This window comes from Muscardinus avellanarius (genome assembly GCF_963383645.1).
Source record: "Muscardinus avellanarius genome assembly, chromosome: 3".
NCBI lineage: Eukaryota > Metazoa > Chordata > Mammalia > Rodentia > Gliridae > Muscardinus > Muscardinus avellanarius.
The window spans coordinates 82531796-82551633 of record NC_137788.1 but is presented as its reverse complement, the minus strand read 5'-3'; the positions used below and the strand labels follow the sequence as shown (position 1 = coordinate 82551633).

At 40.1% G+C, this 19838-nt stretch overlaps 1 protein-coding gene across 1 annotated transcript in view; it reads left to right on the top strand.

Annotated features, from left to right (window-relative positions):
* EVI5 (ecotropic viral integration site 5) overlaps window positions 1-19838 on the top strand; it is a gene marked incomplete at both ends in the record, with an annotated part of 177174 nt that overhangs the window by 14679 nt on the left and 142657 nt on the right. Inside the window, one exon of the mRNA XM_080691470.1 lies at window positions 15946-16175. Within this exon, the coding sequence (XP_080547596.1) occupies window positions 15946-16175 (230 nt within the window). The remainder of the gene's footprint in view (window positions 1-15945; window positions 16176-19838) is intronic.

The window sequence follows — 19838 nt, the reverse complement described above, 5'->3', positions numbered from 1 at the left end:
TAATTCAGCCTCATGCATTATTTGATACTTTCTGTAATGTAATTGTCCATCCTAAAATGTGGAAAACTCTCATAGTAAGAGATAAGTAAATGGAGAAGTAGGTTGGGCAGTGGATATCTGGAGGGGTCTAGAAATCCATATGTGCATTAACATTGAATGAATAAGTAAGAGATCTTTAATGTTTGTAGTTTATAGTAAAACTTATTAAATGTCATGGTGGTTTTGTTATTTTAATTAATAATACTTAAATCCAACTACAGTCATGGGGAGAGATAGTACTTAGAATTTTTTATTCAGAAAAATTCTTGTTCCCCCAAAAAAACTAGTTAAAGTTATAAAACTGCTACAACTTTATAGTTAACAGAAGTTATAAATTAATTAAAAACACCCTCAAAGCTTCTCTGTTAATCATCTCTAGTAGCTTCGTAAATTCTTTGCTGTTCCTTCCTTCCTTCCTTTCTTTTGGTATCAAGGATTGAGCCTGGAGGGCATTTCATCTCTGAATTATACTCCCATTTTATTTAATTAATTAATTTTTTGCGGTATTGGGGATGGAACCCAGGAACATTTTACCTCTGAGCTACACCCCCAGTCCTATTTTTTATTTTATTTTTTTTGAAACAGATCTCACTGAGTTGTAAAGAGCCTCACTAAGTAGCTGAGGCTGTCTGTGAGCTGGGATCCTCCTGTCTTGGCCTCCCAAATGCTGAGATTACAAGCGTGTGTCATCATGCCTGGCTACACCCAGACATTTAAAAATTTTTATTTATTTATTTTTTTTTTGAGGTGGTGGGGATTGGACCTGGGGTATTCTATCTCCAAGCTGTACTCACAGCCTTATTTTATTTTTGATTTTGAAATAGGGTGTCACTAAGTTGCCGAGAGCCTCGCTAGGTTGCTTAGGCTGGCATAGAACTGTGATCCACTTCAAGTATTGTAATTACAGGCATACATCACTACACATGGCTATGTTATTATTTTCTATAAAAACTATATTTGTAGCCAGGTTTGGTCACCTACACTTGTAATCCTAGTACTTGGGAGGCTGAGATAGGAGAAGTGCAGGTTCCCAGCCAGCCTCAGCTATTTAATGAGGCTTTCAGCAACTTATCGAGTCCCTGTTTCCATATAAAAAGTAAAATAGGTGTGGAGATATAGATTGAAGGTAAAAGGCCCCTGCGTTCCATCTTCAGTACCACAAAACAAAACGCCCCCAGAACAACTATGTTCGTAGGTTACCAAATGCTGCTCCTTGAGATAGACTTTTTACTCTAAAGTTCATGATGAAGCTGGGCGTGGTGGCACACGCTTGTAATCACTGCACTTGGGAGGCTGAGACAGGAGGATTGCGCAGGTTCGAGGCCAGCCTCAGCTACTTAGTGAGACCCTGTTTCCAAATAAAATATAAAATAGGTCTGGGAGTATAGCCCGGAGGTAGAAAGCCTCTGGGTTCCACCCCCAGTACCACCAAAATATTAAAAAAAATATAGTTCATGATGAAATGAGAATATTATCAATATGTTTTTAAAGATGCTTAATTTCTTTACCTTTAAATTATGTCCATCATTTTCTGTATTAAAGTGCCTTTTTGGTGAAATTTGTGATGAAAAATACTAGATTTAAGGGGTAATATTTAGTAACATAAGCTTTTAGCCCTATGCTGCTCTTCAGATTAATTTTAACAGGTTTTATGAAGTGTAAAAATCTACTTATCACTGCATAAAATCCTCATTGGCTTTTTTGCTCCATTACAAATTAACTATTTTACTTTTGTGTTTGCTTATAAAAGACATGACATCAATTAGACACAACATTAGCAGTTACTGCTATTTATTATGGTACTGTGGCAGTCCTTATTAGAAACAGGTAGGTTGATTAATTTGTTTTATAGATAGAACCTGTTGACTGTGGCCCCTTATTACATTTGCTCTGAGTCAACCCATTTCTCATTATTGCAACTTGCCTTTGCCTGGTGTGTTTATTTGTTGCATTTCCAGTTGTTTATTATTGTGTCTGTACCTCAAGAGAGCTGTTGCAGTTTTTCCTTGCCTGGCACTTGCTAAGTGAGCACTTTACCAGTTTATCTTTTTAAGTGGCCATAGACAATGTGGGATTAGTACTTGTTAATTATTCTTTTTAAGTGGTCCAAATAGTGTGGAGTTAGTATTTGTTCATTGTTCTTTATACTCATCCAAACCTCAGAGTACAGTTGTATTCTGAAAAGTGCTCCCACAGCTGGTTAAACTGGCTATTATCTGAGCTTTTATTGTTGGTTTGGCTATTCAGCATCTTATAAGTTCATTGTTGGGACTCTCTCTTTAAGGAACTGTTAGTTCTTGTGTTCTTGGAAGGTTCCCTCAAGAGAAATAGGAACAGAAGCCAGGTGTGGTGGTGCACACTTGTAATCCCAGCATATGGGTGGCTGAGACAGGAGGATTGGGGTTCGCAGACAGCCCTGGCTACTTAGGCCCTTTGCAACTCAGTGAGACCCTATTTCAAAATAAAGAATAAAAAATAGGGCTGGGGTGTAGCTTGGAGGTAGAATGCCCCTTGGGTTCCATCCCCAGTACTGAAAAAAAAAAAAAAAAAGAAAAGAAAAAGAAAAAAGAGGACTTCTGGGAAGATGGCGACCGAGAAAAGCGGGGCTTAAGAGTCCCGCTAACAACCAATCTCCATTACCACAAAAAGAGCGCCTTTCATAGCCAGAAAACACCATCCAAAACAAAAAAAACCGCCAGGCTCCAGAGAGAAAGCGGACTGAGAACAGAGCTCAGGGCCACAGAGGAGACACACGAGCCCGAGGACGCGGCAGCAGCGCCATACTGCCGGCGGCAGCAGCGAACTCAACGGACGGCTACAGCAAGCCAGGTGAGCCGCTGCGGAACAGCCAGGCGGGATCTTTCGGCGCAGACAGCATTTAAAGTTCCCAGTGGCTGAGCTCAGCACACGCTGCAGGGATTCAGAGTGGAAATCAAAACCAGAGAAGAAAAAATACGCCAGCCTCATGGCCGAGGGCGTGGCAGAGGCGCCATATTGTCACCGGCGGCGGCAGCAGCAGTGAATTCACCGAGTCCAGTACAGCTACATCTGCGTACTCAAGAACAGTGAGTCAAATTGCGGGCCACAGAGGAGAAATCCCAGTATTGGGCCTCCTGGGACTTGACCCAGTGAGGGAGTGGTGGTGGCAGAGATATCACACCATAGGAGAACGTGCAACCTGGCACCCCCCACAGTCTAAAGCAGCCTCTATCGACTCCCTGGGTCGGAGACTCTGTGATACAACCCAGTAAAGGAGTAGTGGGGTCTGAGATAATACAGACTCGAGATCCAGAGCACCTTAAGTGAAGCCATAGTGACCCAAGGGAAGAACCCAGAGAAGGCACAAACCTCCGAAATCATGGGAAAGAGGAATAACACTGGAGTAATGAATGTGCACAACCCCACAACATCAGAACCTGATAAAACAGAAAATCAGAGATTTCTAGAAGATCAAATCAGGAAAATAACTGTAGAAATAATAGAGGTGCTTCGAAAAGAACTCAGAGAGAGCCAAAAAGAGATAAAGGATGCAATTAATGAAGTAAAGGCCTCAATTCAAAGCACAAACAACCGATTAGACCACATGGAGAACAGAATCTCGCTCTTAGAAGATGAGCAATCCAAAAATGAATGCATAGTTTCTAATCTAGAAAAAAATATCCAACAGCAGGAATCTGACATTGAAGAAATATGGGCCCATCTTAAGAGAGCTAACCTAAGAATAATTGGAATAGAGGAGGGAAAAGAAAGTGAAACCACCAAAGGGATCAACAATCTCTTCAAGGAAGTAATAGCAGAAAATTTTCCAAATATAGAGCAAGAGGTTGATACACAGATCCAGGAAACTTATAGAACTCCCTTTAGACAGGATCGGAGAAGAGGATCCCCACGCCATATAATTGTCAAAATGACCAATGTGGAAGCCAAGCAGAGAATCTTAAAGGCAACAAAAACAAAGGGCCAAGTGACATTCAGAGGCAAACCAATTAGAATCACTCCAGACTTCCCAAACCAAGTCATGAGAGCCAGAAGGGCTTGGAGTAACATATTCCAAACTCTGAAAGAAAACAACTTCCAGCCAAAAATTTCCTATCCAGCAAAACTTTCTATCAAATTAGATGGAGAAATAAGAAGCTTCCATGACAAACAGAAACTGAAGGAATTTATGTCTTCAAAACCAGCGCTAGAGAAAATACTCAAAGAGATTAACTACAAAGAAGAAATAGGTAACACTCACCAGAACCAGAGAAACAAGAGTTTCCATCCAACAGACAAAGATTGGTTATCTGTGGAGATTCATTATTTATGTTAGTCTTTTACCTATCTCTAAGTTGTATTGTTTGCCTTTATTGTTGTTAATTTTTAGGATTTCTAGTTGGAATATTAATATACCTTCAGATATAGCATTTGGAAATATTTTATCCAATTCTATTAGTAACTTTTAACTCTGTTTACATTATCTTTGGATATACAATATTTTCTTTTATTTTTTAGGGAGTTTGTATATTCTTCTGTTGCCTGTGCCATTGAAATCATATCCAAGAAATCACTGCCAATTTCAATGTTGTGAAGTTTTATGACCCAGATTTTCTCCTAAAAGTTTATAGTCTTAAGATTTATATTTAGGTCTTTTATCTATTTTGAGTTAATACTTGTATATGGGATTAGGTAAAGGTCCAATTTTATTCTTTTCCATGTAATTATTATTTTTCAACAATATTTAGTTAAAAGATTATTATTTCCACCACCAAATGTTCGTGGAAACCTTGTCAAAAATAACTTGACAATATAGGGAAGAATTTAGCTCTAGGCTTGTATTTAACTCCAATGGTCTATATATCTGCCTTTAGAACAGTACTACACTGTTTCAATTATTGTAGCTTTATATGGTTTGAAATCAGAAAATATATATCTGCTAGCTTTGTTCTTTTTCAAGATCGTTTTGGGTATCTAGAATTCATATTCCATATTAGGATAGATTTTTTTCTGAAAAATAAATATATAAATATATGATAGTTTCACCTAAAAAAACAGAAAAAAATATGCTCTAGTAAGAAAGAAAGCAAAAAGAAATATTGAAATGCTATCTTTAAATCATCAAACACTTGGTATCAGACAAATGAAACTGTTATGTGAGATTATCATTTTTAAGTTTGGATAAATTGCTATAATACTAGATGTCAACCACTAAGCCAAGCATGGGAGGGAGGGATGGGGAGGGAATGGGGTGGGGATCGGGTGGGGGCTGACTGGGCGATGTGTGCATGTATGTCTACAAAAGTTTGTATCCCACTATGATGTATGAATACAGTGCACCAATAAAATAAAATTTATAAAAAAAAAAAGAAAAAAGAAAGAAATAGGAACCGAACTGGTTTTATTATAGATTATTGTTTTAAAAATTTTGTCCTAAAAACATACATTGGAAAAAAGCCTTTTCAACAAATGATGTTGGCAAAACTGGTTATACATATGCAGAAAAATGGAAATGAAGCCTACTTTCTCACTCTGCACAAGAGTCAATTCAAGATGTATCAAAGACCTGGAAATTAGCCTGAGACCACTTGAAGAGGGCATAGGACCAACTTTCCAACATATAGGTACAGGTAAAAACTTCTTCAACAAGACCCCAAATACACAAGAAATTACAGTGAGGATTAATACATGGGATTGCATTAAACTGTAGAGCTTTTGTGCAGCAAAGGAAACTATCAAGACCTTCAAGAGAGAACCGACAGAAAGCCCGCAGAATGGGAGATGTTTGTCAGCTACTCCTCTGATAGAGGACTAATATCTAGAATATACAGAGAACTCAAACTCACTGCCAAAATAAACCAACTCAATAAAAAAATGGACAAGTGTATTTAATAGACACTTCACAGAAGAAGAAATACAAATGGCCAGTAAATATATGAAAAAATGTTCAATATCATTAGCAATCAGATGAAAATCAAAACTACCCTGAGATTTCACTTAACCCCAATTAGAATGGCAGTCATTAAAAATACAAACAATAACAAATGCTGGGGAGGATGTGGAGAAGTAGGATACACTGTTGATAGGACTGCAAATTAGTGAGACTACTTTGTCTCTCTTTTTTTTTTTTTTTTTTGAAAGGGTCTCATTAAGTTGCCAAGGGCCTTGCTAAGTAGTTGAGACCATCTACGAACTGCAGTCCTCCAGTCTCTGCCTCCCAAATGCTGAGATTACAAGCGTGTGCCACTACACCTGGCTAGTACAACCACTTTGGAAAACTGTGTGTAGGGTCCTTAGAAGAATAGGAATGAACCTACCATATGATCCAGCAGTACTACTTCTGGGTATCTACCCAAAAGAATGGAAACCAAACTAATGCATGCATATCTATGTTTATACCTGCACAACTCACAGCTGCCAAACTATGGAACCAGCTGAGATATCCATCAACAGATGAATGGATTACAAAACTGGGATATGTACCCAATGGAATTCTACTCAGCCATAAAGAACAAAATTATGTCATTTTCAGGCAAATGAATGGAACTGGATAATATTATGCTAAGTGATAAGTCAGTCACAAAAAGTGAAAGGTTGGATATTCTCCCTCATATGTGGAAGCTAGGGAGAAATTGGGACATAGGAGGGATTCTAAACAAAGGAGGAAAAAACCTTACTCCTTTGGAGTAAAGGAGAGGACCTACGGGATAGGAGGGAAGGAAGACTTTGAAAAGGGAAACATCTCAATGGCATGATGTGCACACACAAACTTATCAAAGCCCAGCTGGGAACTGGGGGAGGGCGCACAGTATTTGCATGTATGCCTCTATCATCTTGAACTTCAGCAGAATGTAGGATTATAATGCACCAATAAAAAATAAGTTTTTGTCCTGTTTGGTTTGATTTGTTCATAGAAGAATGTAAGCACTGTTAGTAGAAATGATAGTTTTTCATCTTTTCATTGATGCACAAGGAGGATCACAGGTTCAAGGCCAGCCTTGGCAGTTTAGCAAGATAATATTTCCAAATAAAAAGTAAAGCCGAGTGTGGTGCATGCTTGTAATCCCAGCATTCAGGAGGCAGAGACTTGAGGATCATGGCTTGTGGCCAGCCTCAGCTAGTTAGTGAGGCACTTTGCAACTCAGTGAGACCCTGTTTCAAAATAAAGAATAAAAAATAGGGCTAGGGGTGTAGCTCGAAGGTAGAATGCCCCTGGTTCCATCCCCAGTACCTTAGAGAGAGAGAGAGAGAGAGAGAGAGAGAGAGAGAGAGAGAAAGAGAGAGAGAGAGAGAGAGAGAGAGACAGACAGACAGACAGACAGAGACAGACAGACAGACGGACAGACTGACTAGGCCAGCATGGTGGCACATTCTTGTAATCCCAGCATTTGAGAGGCTCTGACAGGAGGATTGTGATTCATGATTCATGGACAGCCTCAGCTACTTAGTGAGGTCCAGTGAAACTCAGTGAGACCCTGTTTCAAAATAAAGAATAAAAAAATAGATCTGGAGGGTGTAGCTCAGAGGTAGAATGCCCCTGAGTTCTAACTCAGTACCTAAAAAAAAAAAAAAAAAAAAAAAAAAAAGAAAAGAAAAGGAAAAAGAGTAATATCCCTGTACCCTTGTTCTAAGGAAGAATAAAAGTTAGAGCTAAAAAATGATTGATGACTCTTAATAGAGGAACTAGGTGTTTGTGTATAGCTAGAATGTAGACATTATGAAATATATAGTGCCACACTACACAGTGTTTTAAGGAATTTGACTTTTGACATTTAGAGATCTGTTGGGCTTTTGACTCTCAAAGCACAGGCATTTTAACACAGTTCCTTATTAGTCACAAAATGCCTTTTGCTCAGAGGGGAATACCTTCAGAATGAGATTTAGTTTCACATCATGATTGAGAAAGTAGTTAGCCACAGCTGACACCCCACAATGGTTTTGGATCTAAAAATAGATCTTTTAAAAATAGTTACCATTTGGGGGGAGTTAAGAGCATCCTTATAATTCTAATAAAATATAAAGTGATATAATTATGACTGTTTCTTTTGGGAAATCTTATTCAAAATATAGTAGTATCTAAAGCTTTTAAAAATTGAGGTAGCTGGGCATGGTGGCGCACACTTGTAATTCCAGAATTTGGGAGACTGAGATGGGAGGATCACAGGTTCGCAGCCAAGCCTCAGTTACTTAGTGAGGCCCTCTGCAACTTAGTGAGACCTTGTTTCAAAATAAAGAATAAAATAGGGCTGGGGATGTAGTTTAGAGGTAGAATGCCCCTGGGTTCAATCCCAGTACCACACACACACACACACACACACACACACACACACACACACACACTGAGCTAGAATGCTCATAATACAAAATTAACCCCTTTAAATAAACCATACAATTTAGTGGCATTTACCATATACACAAGGTAGTAAAACCATTACCACTAAACTATTTCAGAACATTTTCATTACCTCCTCAAAGAAACTCTGTACTGCACTTTTTAGAAGCCATTCTCCACCACCCTTCCCAGCCCTTGGAAACTACTAATCTCTCTGTCTCTGGAGTGGCCTATTCTGGACATTGACATTTTTTTTTTGTTTGTTTGTTTCTGGTACCAGGGATAGAACCCAGTATTCTACCTCTGAGCTACACCCCCAGCCCTATTTTTTTAAAGTTTTTTTTTTTTTTTTTTTTTTTTTTGGTGGTACTGGAGGTGGAACTTTATTTGGAAACAGAGTCTCACTAAGTTGCTGAGAGCCTCAGTAAGTAGCTGAGGCTGGTTTAAAATCTGTGGGATCCTCCTGTCTCAGTCTCCCAAGTGCAGGGATTACAATTGTATGCCACCATGCCTGGCTTTTTTTTTTTAATTTTTTAAATAAATTCTTTTTGGTGGTACTGGGGTTCCTGGAAGCCCTTCTACCTCCGAGCTACACTCCCAGACCTATTTTTTTTTAATATATATTTTTATTTGAAAACAGGGTCTCTTAAGCCAGCATGGCTGGCTTCGAACCTGTGTGATCTTCCTGTCTCCGCCTCCCAAGCACGGGGATTGCAAGCGTGCACCTCCACGCCTGGCTTTTTTTTTTTTTTTTTTTAAATTTTTGAAACAGGGTCTCACTGAGTTGAGAAGGGCCTCACTTAGTAGTTGAGGCTGTCCCTGAACCACGATCCTCTGGTCTCCACCTCCCGAATGCTGGGATTATAAACTTGCGCCACCATGCCTGGCAACATTTTTTTTTGGGGGTATTAGGGTTTAGTACCTTTGGGCTACATCCCCAGACTGAGTTTATTTTTTATTTGGAGACAGGGTCTTGCTAGGTTGGTAAGAGTCTCACTGCTTGCTGAGGCTGCCCTTGAACCTGTGATCTTCCTGTTTCACCTCCCAAGTACTGGGATTACAGGTGTATGCCACTATGCCTGACTCCATTCTGGACCTTTTACAAAAATGGAGTCATATAAGCCTTTTTTTTTTTTTTTTGCTAATTTTAACCTGGGGACATTCTACTTTTGAGCTATACCCCAGCCCTATTTTAATTTTTTATTTGGAAACAGGGTATCACCAAGTGGCTGAGGCCAAGTACTGGAATTACAGGTGTATGCCATCGTGACTGGCTTACTAAATTTTTTTAATGATGCTTTTAGCATTTTCAAAGTGTGCTCACGTGTGTGTGTGTGTGTGTGTGTGTGTGTGTGTGTGTTACTGGGAATGAATTCCCCAGGGGCATTCTACCTTCAAGCTACACCTCTAGCCTTTTATTATTATTATTATTATTTTTGCTTTGAAATAGGGTCTTAGTAGGTTGTTGAAAGTCTTGCTACTTGCTGAGGCTATCCTTGAACTTGCAGTCCTCCTGTCTCAGCCCCTCCCAAGTACTAGGATTATAGGCGTGCATGGCGTGGGTTAAAGTGAGTTCACTTTTTTTTTTTTTTTTTTGGTACTGGGGATGGAACCTAGGGGCATTCCACCTCTGAACTACACCTGCAGCCCTATTTTTTATTCTTTATTTTGAAACAAGATCTCACTAAGTTGCAGAGGGCCCATTAAGTAGCTGAGGCTGTCCAGGAACCTGGAGCCTCCTGTCTCAGCCTCCCAAGTACAGGGATTACAGACATGTGCCACCATACCCGGCTGTGTTAACTTTTTATTTTTTTTTGCGGTTTAGGGGATGGAACCCAAGGGCATTGTACCTCTGAGCTACACCCCCAGACCTAGTTTTTAGTCTTTTTGAAACAGGGTCTCACTGAGTTGCAAAGGCCCTTGCTTAGTAGCTGAGGCTGTCTGCAAACCACGATCCTCTGGTCTCTGCCTCCTGAATGCTGGGATTACCTCACCCAGCTGTGTTCTCTTTTAAAAAAAAGTGTATAGTACGTCTAAGAGGGAGACAGAAACTTTGTGAACTAGATGCATTGTCAGATTCATTCATTTAATGTACTGAGGATTTAACTCAGGGGCATTCTACTTCTGAGCTACACCCCCAGCATATGTGTGTGTGTGTGTGTGTGTGTGTGTGTGTGTGTGTGTGTGTGTGTGTGTTAGTTACTGGGGATGGAACCCAGGGGCATTCTACCTCTCAGCTGTACACCCCAGCCCTATTTTTTATACTTTATTTTGAAACTCTCACTGAGTTGCAAAGGGCCTCACTTAAGTAGCTGAGGCTGTCTGTGAACCTAGATCCTCCTGTCTTGGCCTCCCAGATGCTGGGATTACAAGCGTGTGCCACCATGCCCCTCCCAACCTTATTTTTTATTCTTTAGTTTTTTATTTTTTATTAATTTTTGGTCCTGGGGATTGAACCCAGAGGGATTCCACCTTCATGCTATATCCCTAGCCTGATTTTATTTGTAAACAGGGTCTCTCTAGGTTACTGAGAGCCTTGCTAAGTTGTTGAGGCTAATTTTGAACCTGTGATCCTTCTGTCTCAGCCTCCAAATATTGGGATAACAAGTGTGTGACCCCACAATCGGCTTTTATTCTTTTTATTTTATTTTATTTACTTTTTGGTGGTACTGGGGTTCCTGGAAGCCCTTTTACCTCTGGGCTACACTCCCAGACCTACTTTATATTTTTTTATTTGGAAACAGGGTCTCTTAAGCCAACACGGCTGGCTTCGAACCTGCGTGATCCTCCTGTCTCCGCCTCCCAAGCGTGGGGATTACAAGTGTGCACCACCACGCCTGGCCTTATTCTTTATTTTGAAACAGGGTCTCATGAAGTTGTGGAGGGCCTTTCTAAGTAGCTGACTCTGTCGGAGAACCTGTGGTCCTCTTGTCTCTTCCTCCCAAATACAGGGATTACAGGTGTGCACCACCACGCTTGATACCTTCCAAATTCTTTAAATGGAAGCCTATTGGGATAGTGTGTAGCAGGGGTGTGATAGATGAATACGTTTTAGTTTGGCATGGTGGTGCATACTTGTAATCCTAATACTTGGGAGGCTGAGAAAGAATTGCAGGTTTGAGGACAGGCTCAGTAAGTAGCGAGGCTCTCATCAACCTGGCAAGACCCTATTTTAAAATAAAAATAAGATATGCTTGGAGGTAGAATGCCCCTGGGCTCTATCCCCAGTATCACCAAAAAAAAAAAAAAAAGTTGTATTATTATTATTATTATTTTTTTTGTGGGTCTGGGAATGGAACCCAGGGGCATTCGACCTCTGAGCTACACCCCCTGCCCTACTTTTTATTCTTTATTTTGAAACAGGGTCTAAGTTGCAGAAGGCCTCACGAAGTAGCTGAGGCTATTCGCAAACTGCGACCCTCCTGTCTCAGCCTCCCAAATGCTGGGATTACAAGCGTGGGCCACCATGTCTGGCTAAAAAAATATGTTTTAATAAGAGTAAAAAAGAGGTGATTTTGCCTTTGAAGCAGTTAGAGAAGAGGTCTTTTGCCGGGCGTGGTGGTGCACGTTTGTAATCCCCGTGCTTGGGAGGCGGAGACAGGAGGATCGCGCAGGTTCAAAGCCAGCCTCAGCTACTTAGTGAGGCTCTCAGCAACTTAGCGAGACCCTGCTTCCAAATAAAATAGGTCTGGGAGTGTAGCCCATAGGGATAAGCCTCTGGGTTCCATTCCCAGTACCACCCCCCCCAAAAAAAAAAAAACCCACAAAAAACAAAAACAAAAAAAAATTCTCTTTCCAAATAAAAAAGTATAAAAATAGGTCTGTGAGTGTAGCCCGGAAGTGGAAGGGTTTCTAGGAACCCCAGTACCACAAAAAAAAAAAAAAAAAGGAGGCAGCCTATTTTTTAGTCTTTTATTTATTTTATTTTTTATTTATATATTTTTTGAGGTACCAGGGATGGAACCCAGAGGCATTGTACCTCTGAGCTACACCCCCTGCCCTATTTTTTTAGTCTTTTTTCTATTTTTTGAAACAGGGTCTCACTGAATTGCGAAGGGCCTCACTAAGTAGCTGAGGCTGTACTCGAACCAACGTGATCCTCCAGTCTCTGTCCCCCAAATGCCGGGATTACCACTCCTGGCCTCCATATAAGTTTAAAAAATAAGATATAATCAAAGCCAATCATTAAAAGAGCTTCTTGACTGTGAAGTGCTTAGACATATAAAGGCTCCAAACTATGAAATACTTTAATATTCTTTGAGAAGATCGCAGGTTTTATTCAGTAGGAAAAATGGTTAAAATGCTATCAATTATTTTCTGAACTAACATGTTAGCTAACCTTGTATGAATGGTACTTAGGATGGAACCCAGAAGCATTCTTCCTCTGAGCTACACCCCCAGACCATTTTTATTTTGAAACAGTCTCACTAAGTTGCTGAGGCTGGCTATGAACCTGTGATTCTCCTGAATTACATGCATGCACCACCATGCCCAGCTTGTTTGCTCTATATATAACAATTCATACACACAGATACCAAAACACCAACACATACACACAAAATTCCCACCCAAACTTCTGACAGTAGATATTACCCTTCTCTGGGTTGTCCAAAGTTTTCCTTCTTGGTACATACATGGCTCACTGTCCTAGTAGGAAAATTCTATGTAAATAAGGGATAAAAGGAAAAAGAGATTCTAAGGACATAATTAAGCCACTCAATATGAGGATGAAATTTATGAGAAAACAAAGATTCTATTACAAGTGCTGGATAAGGGCAAAAGTTTTATTAATCTGAGACTATCTCTCATTTTCCTTTCAGTTTTGGTATTCTTCCCCTTTTAGAACTTATTTCCCTTGGGAATGAGCTTACAGAAAGGACCAGGTGGCCCTGGCTATTGAAGAAGGAACCTCCAAGAAAGACAAGCGGAATGAAGTTTGGGACCCAAAGAAACAAGCACAGAGCTGATTATCTGTGCCTGCTTCCAGGCAAAAGAAGTCTTTCTTACCAAATCACAGTCAGCACAACTCATCAGAGCAAAAACCAAATAGGAATCAAAAATTAAATCAGCCAAAACTTTTTTTTTTTGATACTAGGAATTGAACCCCAGAGACATTCTACCTACAAGTTATACCCCCAGCCCAATTTATTTCAAAACAGGGTCTTGCTAAATGACCAGGAACGGCTTCAAACTTGCGATCCTCCTGTCTCAGCCTCCTAAGTACTAGGATTATAATTGTGCACCACCACACACCACACCCGGCTTAAAGCAAAACTTTTCTTTGTGTAAGAAATGGAAGAAGCCAAGCCGGGCGTGGTGGCCATTGCTTGTAATCCCAGCATTCCGGAGACTGAGACCTGAGGATCGTGGTTTGCAGACAGCCTCAGCTACCTAGTGAGACCCTGTTTCAAAATAAAGAATAAAAGCCAGGTGTGGTGGTGCATGATTGTAATCCCAGCATTTGGGAGGCTGAGACTGGAGGATAGCATTTCGCGGACAGCCTCAGCTACTTAGTGATGCCCTCCGCAACTCAGTGAGACCCGGTTTCAAAATAATAAGAAATAGGGCAGGGGGTGTAACTTGGAGGTGGAATGCCCCTGGGTTCTATCCTCAGACCTGCAAAAATAAAAAAAAAAATAAAGAATAAAAAATAGGGCAGGGGGTGTAGCTCAGACGTTGAATGCCCCCTGGGTTCCATCCGCACACCCGCAAAAAAAAAAAAAAAAAAAAAAGAAACGGAAGAAGCCAAGGTAAGCAACAAGAGAGTGTGATTTGTTTTCCTATTAATCTTATCTAGAAATACAACTTTAAGTCAATTATGAAAACTGCACTAATTTGCATCACAAAAGCACTTTAATTTGTGTGTGTGTGTGTGTGTGTGTGTGTATGTGTGCGTGTGTAGTGTGTTACTTACCCAGGAGTGTTCACCACTGAGCTACACCCCACCAGATCTATTTTATTTTATTTTTCAAGAACAGCCCCAGCTAATTAGGGGCATTCTACCTCTGAGCTACATTCCCAACCCCTTTTTTTTTTGTGTGTGTGTGAGTCTGGGTATGGAACCCAGGGGCATTCAATTTCTGAGCTACACTCCCTGCCCTATTTTTTATTCTTTTTAATTTGAAATGGGGTCTCACTAATTGCAGAGGGCCTTACTAAGTAGCTGAGGCTATCCATGAACTGCGATCCTCCAGTCTCAGCTTCCTGAATGCTGGGATTACAAGTGTGCACCACCACGCCTGGCTCCTATTTTTTTTATTATTTATTTCAAAACAGGGTCTCACTAAGTAACTGAGGTTGGCTGTGAACCTATGATCCTTCTTTCTCAGTCTCTCATTACTTTTTTTTTTTTTTTTTTTTTTTTTGTGGTACTAGGGATTGAATCCAGGGGCATTCTACCTCCAAACTACACCCCTAGTCCTTTTTTTTTTTTTTTTTTTTTTTTGCAGTACTGGGGATGGAACCTGGGGTGATTCTACCTCTTAGCTATGCCCCTAGCCCTATATGTTTTTATTCTTTATTTTGAAAACAGGGTCTCATTGAGTTGCAAAAGACTTCACTAAGTAATAGCTGAGGCTGTCCACTGTGATCCTCCCGTCTCAGCTTCCCAAATGCTGGGATTACAAGCATGTGCCACCATGCCTGGATCCTAGCCCGATTTTATTCTTTATTTTGAAACAGGGTCTTACTAAATTATGGCGGTCATTACATATTACTTAGGCTAAATCACCCAGCTTTTGTTATAGTCATGTTACAGGATTTCCCTATCCTGGTCATTTTAGGAACATGTTTTATTTTCTGGCTTTCAATTATTTATTTATTTATTTTTTACTAGAACCTAATAAAGACTATACTTGAAGCTGGATCCCAGTACTTGGGAGACTAAGACAGAAGTATCAGGTTCAAGGATAGCCTCAGTAACATAGCAAGACTCTCAGCAACCTAGCAAGACCCTATTTCAAAACAAAATAAAAATCAGGCTGGAGATGTAGTTCAGATGTAGAATGTCAGTGGGCTCAGTCCCCTGAGAGAGAGAGACAGACAGAGAGACAGACAGACAGACAGACACCACACACACACACACACACACACACACACACACACACACACGAAAATATACTTTCTGTCCTAACTCACACCCATACCTATACTTACATGTAGTACATATATATTTGTACTGGGGATTGAACTCAGGGACATTCTACCACTGAGCTACACCCCAGTCCTTCCTATTTTTTATTTTGAAACAGTGTGTTGCTAAGTTACTGTGCACTGGCCCCAAACCTGTGATCCTCCTATTTCAGCTTCCCTATTAGTGTGATTACAGGCATGTACCCACCATGCTCAGCTCTCAGAACATTCTGATGGTAATTATTAAGTAAAACTTAACAGGAATGTGCTTGCTTGGTTTGTGTGAGGCCCTGGGTTTGATCCCCAATGCTGTAAAAACATAAAACAACAATAACAACGACAAAAACTTAAGAGGATTATCATGTTAATGATATCATGATATCATGTTAATGATATAATGTTAATATTATCATTGAGGTAATAAATGCAATGATACTAAAATATCCGCATTTTTCTTAAATCCATAGGTGGCGACAGACAAGGTTGCAGAAAAGCTGAGTTCTACTCTCTCATGGGTAAAGAACACGGTGTCGCATACAGTCAGTCAGATGGCCAGTCAGGTGGCAAGCCCATCAGCTTCATTACATACTACATCCTCATCTACCACATTGTCAACACCGGCTCTTTCGCCATCTTCCCCATCACAGTTGAGTCCAGACGACTTAGAACTCCTGGCTAAACTGGAGGAACAAAATAGGTGAGTGGGGCTGCCTGGCGTTTTTTTCTTCCTAATTATACAAACCCAAGCATAGTAAAAAATTTTAAAATTTACTTATACTGAGAGTGTTTATTTTCTAGTGTTTGGCTCCTTATTTATCAGTAACAGCGTTTATGTCTTTTGGTAGAGGGAGGATTGGTCTTTCTGGGGTCATTCAGGACCTTGAATATGCTGGGCAGGAGCTCTGCTATATGAGATACTTCTGCCCTTAGACCTATCATTTTTATTTTAAACTCTAAGTAGTCTCCTTTGGTTAAATTGGAAAATAATTTAATCCAGAATAGACACCTGATTTGTAATTTAGAGAAATTTATCATAAGTGCGTACATAGAAGGCAGTAATATCCTTTTTCATAATGAGGGTGAAATGGAGTAGTCATTTACTCTGCTAGGAATGGTTACTCTGGATCCTTTGTGCCTCTTCACTGTGTTACCATCAGAAGCTGTTTGGGGCATCCACAAAAGAAAATATGAAAGAGCATTCTTTTGTGTCTAGCTAAGTTGTATAATGCCACTGGCTTTAAGGATAGTAATACTAATAATTAAAAAATTTTTTTGATTTAAAATTGACAGAATACACTATCCATTTTTAAAATATGCCATTTGTAGCCTGGCGTGGTGGCTCACGCTTGTTATACCAGCATTTGGGAGGCTGAGACGGGAGGATCATGGTTTGCGGACAGCCTCAGCTACTTGGTGAGGCCCTCTGCAACTTAGTGAGACCCTGTTTTAAAATAAAGAGTAAAAAAATAAAGCCGGGCGTGGTGGCGCACGCTTGTAATCCCAGCATTTGGGAGGCCGAGACCTGGAGGATCGCGGTTCGCGGACAGCCTCAGCTACTTAGTGAGGCCCTCTGCAACTCAGTGAGACCCAGTTTCAAAATAAAGAATAAAAAGTAGGGCAGGGGGTGTAGCTCGGAGGTCAAGTGCCTCTGGGTTCCATCCCTAGACCTGCAAAAAAAAAAAAAAAAAAAAAAAAAAGAGTAAAAAATAGGGCAGGGGGTATAGCTCGGAGGTCAAATGCCCCTGGGTTCCATTCCCATACCCACCCCCCAAAAAGTGCCATTTGATAAATTTCAACATATATATCTATTTGTGAAATTGTCAAAAAATCAAGAAAATAAATATCAGCATCATCCTGCTCTGCCTCTTTCCCCAGACAGCCGTGGTAGATGAGTAGAAATGGAACTATTTAGTATATATTCCTTTTGTGTGGATTATTTCATTAAACATAATTATTTTGAGAGTTGACATACATGTATCAATATTACCGTGTATCAGTAGTTCACATCTTTTTGTTGCCTAGTAGCACTCACATGGGTATATCCATTCACCTGTTGCTATGAAAAGGTATAAACATGTAGATAAGCCTTTGTGTTGATGCATGCTGTTCAGTTCTCCTGGGTACATATTGAGAAATGGAATGGTTAGATTGTACTGTAGGTGTGATGTTTCACTGCCAAAATGTTTTCAAAGAGCCTCTACCTTTTCACATTCACACCAGAAGTGTATGAAATTCCCAGTTCTTTCCCTCTTTGCCAACACTTGGTATGATAACTTTTTAATTTTAGGTATTCGTGTGTGTGTGTGTGTGTGTGTGTGTGTGTGTGTGTGTGTGTGTGAGATACTGGGGTACCTGGAAACCCTTCTACCTCCGGGCTACTCTCCCAGACCTAGTTTTTTAAAAATATATTCTTATTTGGGAACAGGGTCTCTTAAGCCAGCGTGGCTGGCTTCAAACCGGTGTGATCCTCCTGTCTCTGCCTCTCAAGCTCGGTGATTACAAGCTTGCGCCACCATGCCGGGCTTAATTTTAGCTATTCTAATAGGTATTATTAATGTGTGGTTTTGGTACGAGGGATTGAACCTAGGGACATTCTACCTCTAGTTACACACCTAGCCCTTTAAAAAAATTTTTTTTAAAAGCAGGGACTAGCTTGGTGTGGTGATGTACGCTTATAATCCCAGCATTTGGGAGGTAAACCAGGAGGATTGCAGTTTGTGGATAACCTCAGCTACTTAGTGAGGCCCTTTTCAACTCAGTGAGAACCTGTTTCAAAATAAAGAATAAAAAAAATAAAATAGGGCTGGTGGTGTAGCTCAGAGGTAGAATGCCCCCGTTCCATCTCTAGTACAGTGAAAAAACAAACCAGGGACTAGCTAAGTTGCTGAGGTCGGCCTTGAACTTGCAGCCCTGTCTCAGCCTCCTAAGTACTGGTGTACACCACCACACTTCACATAATGTGTGCTTTTAATTTCCCTCATCGTGGTTTTGTTTTGTTTTGGTGGTACTAGGGATAGAACCCAGTGGTTCTCTAACACTAAACTTTATCCCTAGCCTCCTCTTTAAAAATTTTATATATTTATTTACTTTGAGATAAATATATATAAGGTCTCACTGAGTTACTGAGGCTGCCCTTGAACTTGCAATCCTCCTGCTTCAACCTCTAAAGTAGTTGGGATTACTACTGTGTCCAGCTGATATATCATCTTTTATTTTATTTCTTGTGGTAGTGGGGATTGAACAGGAGCATTCTGTCTCTGAGCTAAACCCCTTGGCCTTTTTAATTTTTTAGTTTGAAATAGGGTATTATAAGGTTGTTGAGAGACTCACTATGTTGCTGAGGATGTCCTCAAAACCTCCTGTCTCAACCTTCCAAATACTGGGATTACGGGCATTTGCAATCACGTCTAGTTTATCATCTTTGATTAAAAAAATTAGATTGTGCCAGGCGTGGTGGCACACACTTGTAATCCCAGCTACTGGGGAGACTGAGATAGGAAGATGGCAAGTTCAGGCCACCCTAACTTTTAGCAAGACCCTGTCTAAAATAAAAAGGAGCCTAGTGTGGCGGCACATGCTTGTAATCCCATTATTTGAGAGGCTGAGACAGGAGTATTGCAAGTTCAAGGCCATCCTTGGTAACTTAGACCCTGTAAAGAAATAAAATCGGGCTGAGGGTATAGCGTGGAGGTAGAATACCTTTGCATTCAATCCCCAGTACCTCTCCCCCACCCCGCCCTGTAACACACAAAAAGTATCTTTTGGGCCAGGTTAGGTGTGAATATCTATAATCCCAGCTACTTAGGAAGGCTGCAAGTGGATTTTAAGTTTAAGGCCATCCTGTGCAATTTAGTGAGACTTATCTCAAAATAAAACACAAAAGGAGGTCTGGAGGTGTAAATCAGTGGTAGAGCAATCGCCTACCATGCATAAGGCTCTGGGTTCAACCCATAGTACTCTCAAACACATAACTTTAAAACACAACACAACTAAAATCAAGTAAACAAAACTTCGTGGATTGGGCATGGTGTTGGCCTGAAATCCCAGCTACGCTGAAAGGATTGCTTGTGCCTAGGAGATAGGTACCCAACACCATGCCAATCCACGAATTTTTATAGTTTTAAGTTTTACATTTTGCTCTGTGATCCATTTCGAGTTAATTTTGTATGTGATGCAAATTATAGATCAATGTTTATTTTTGGTATATGTTTATTCATTTATTCCTATGCCATTTGTTAATGTATTTTTTCTTTTTTATTACTTTTGCATTTTTATCAAATATATTTTTGGACTCTCTTTATTTCTTTTCTGTCTTAATTTCAGTACTATACTATCTTTATTATAGCTTTATAATGAATTT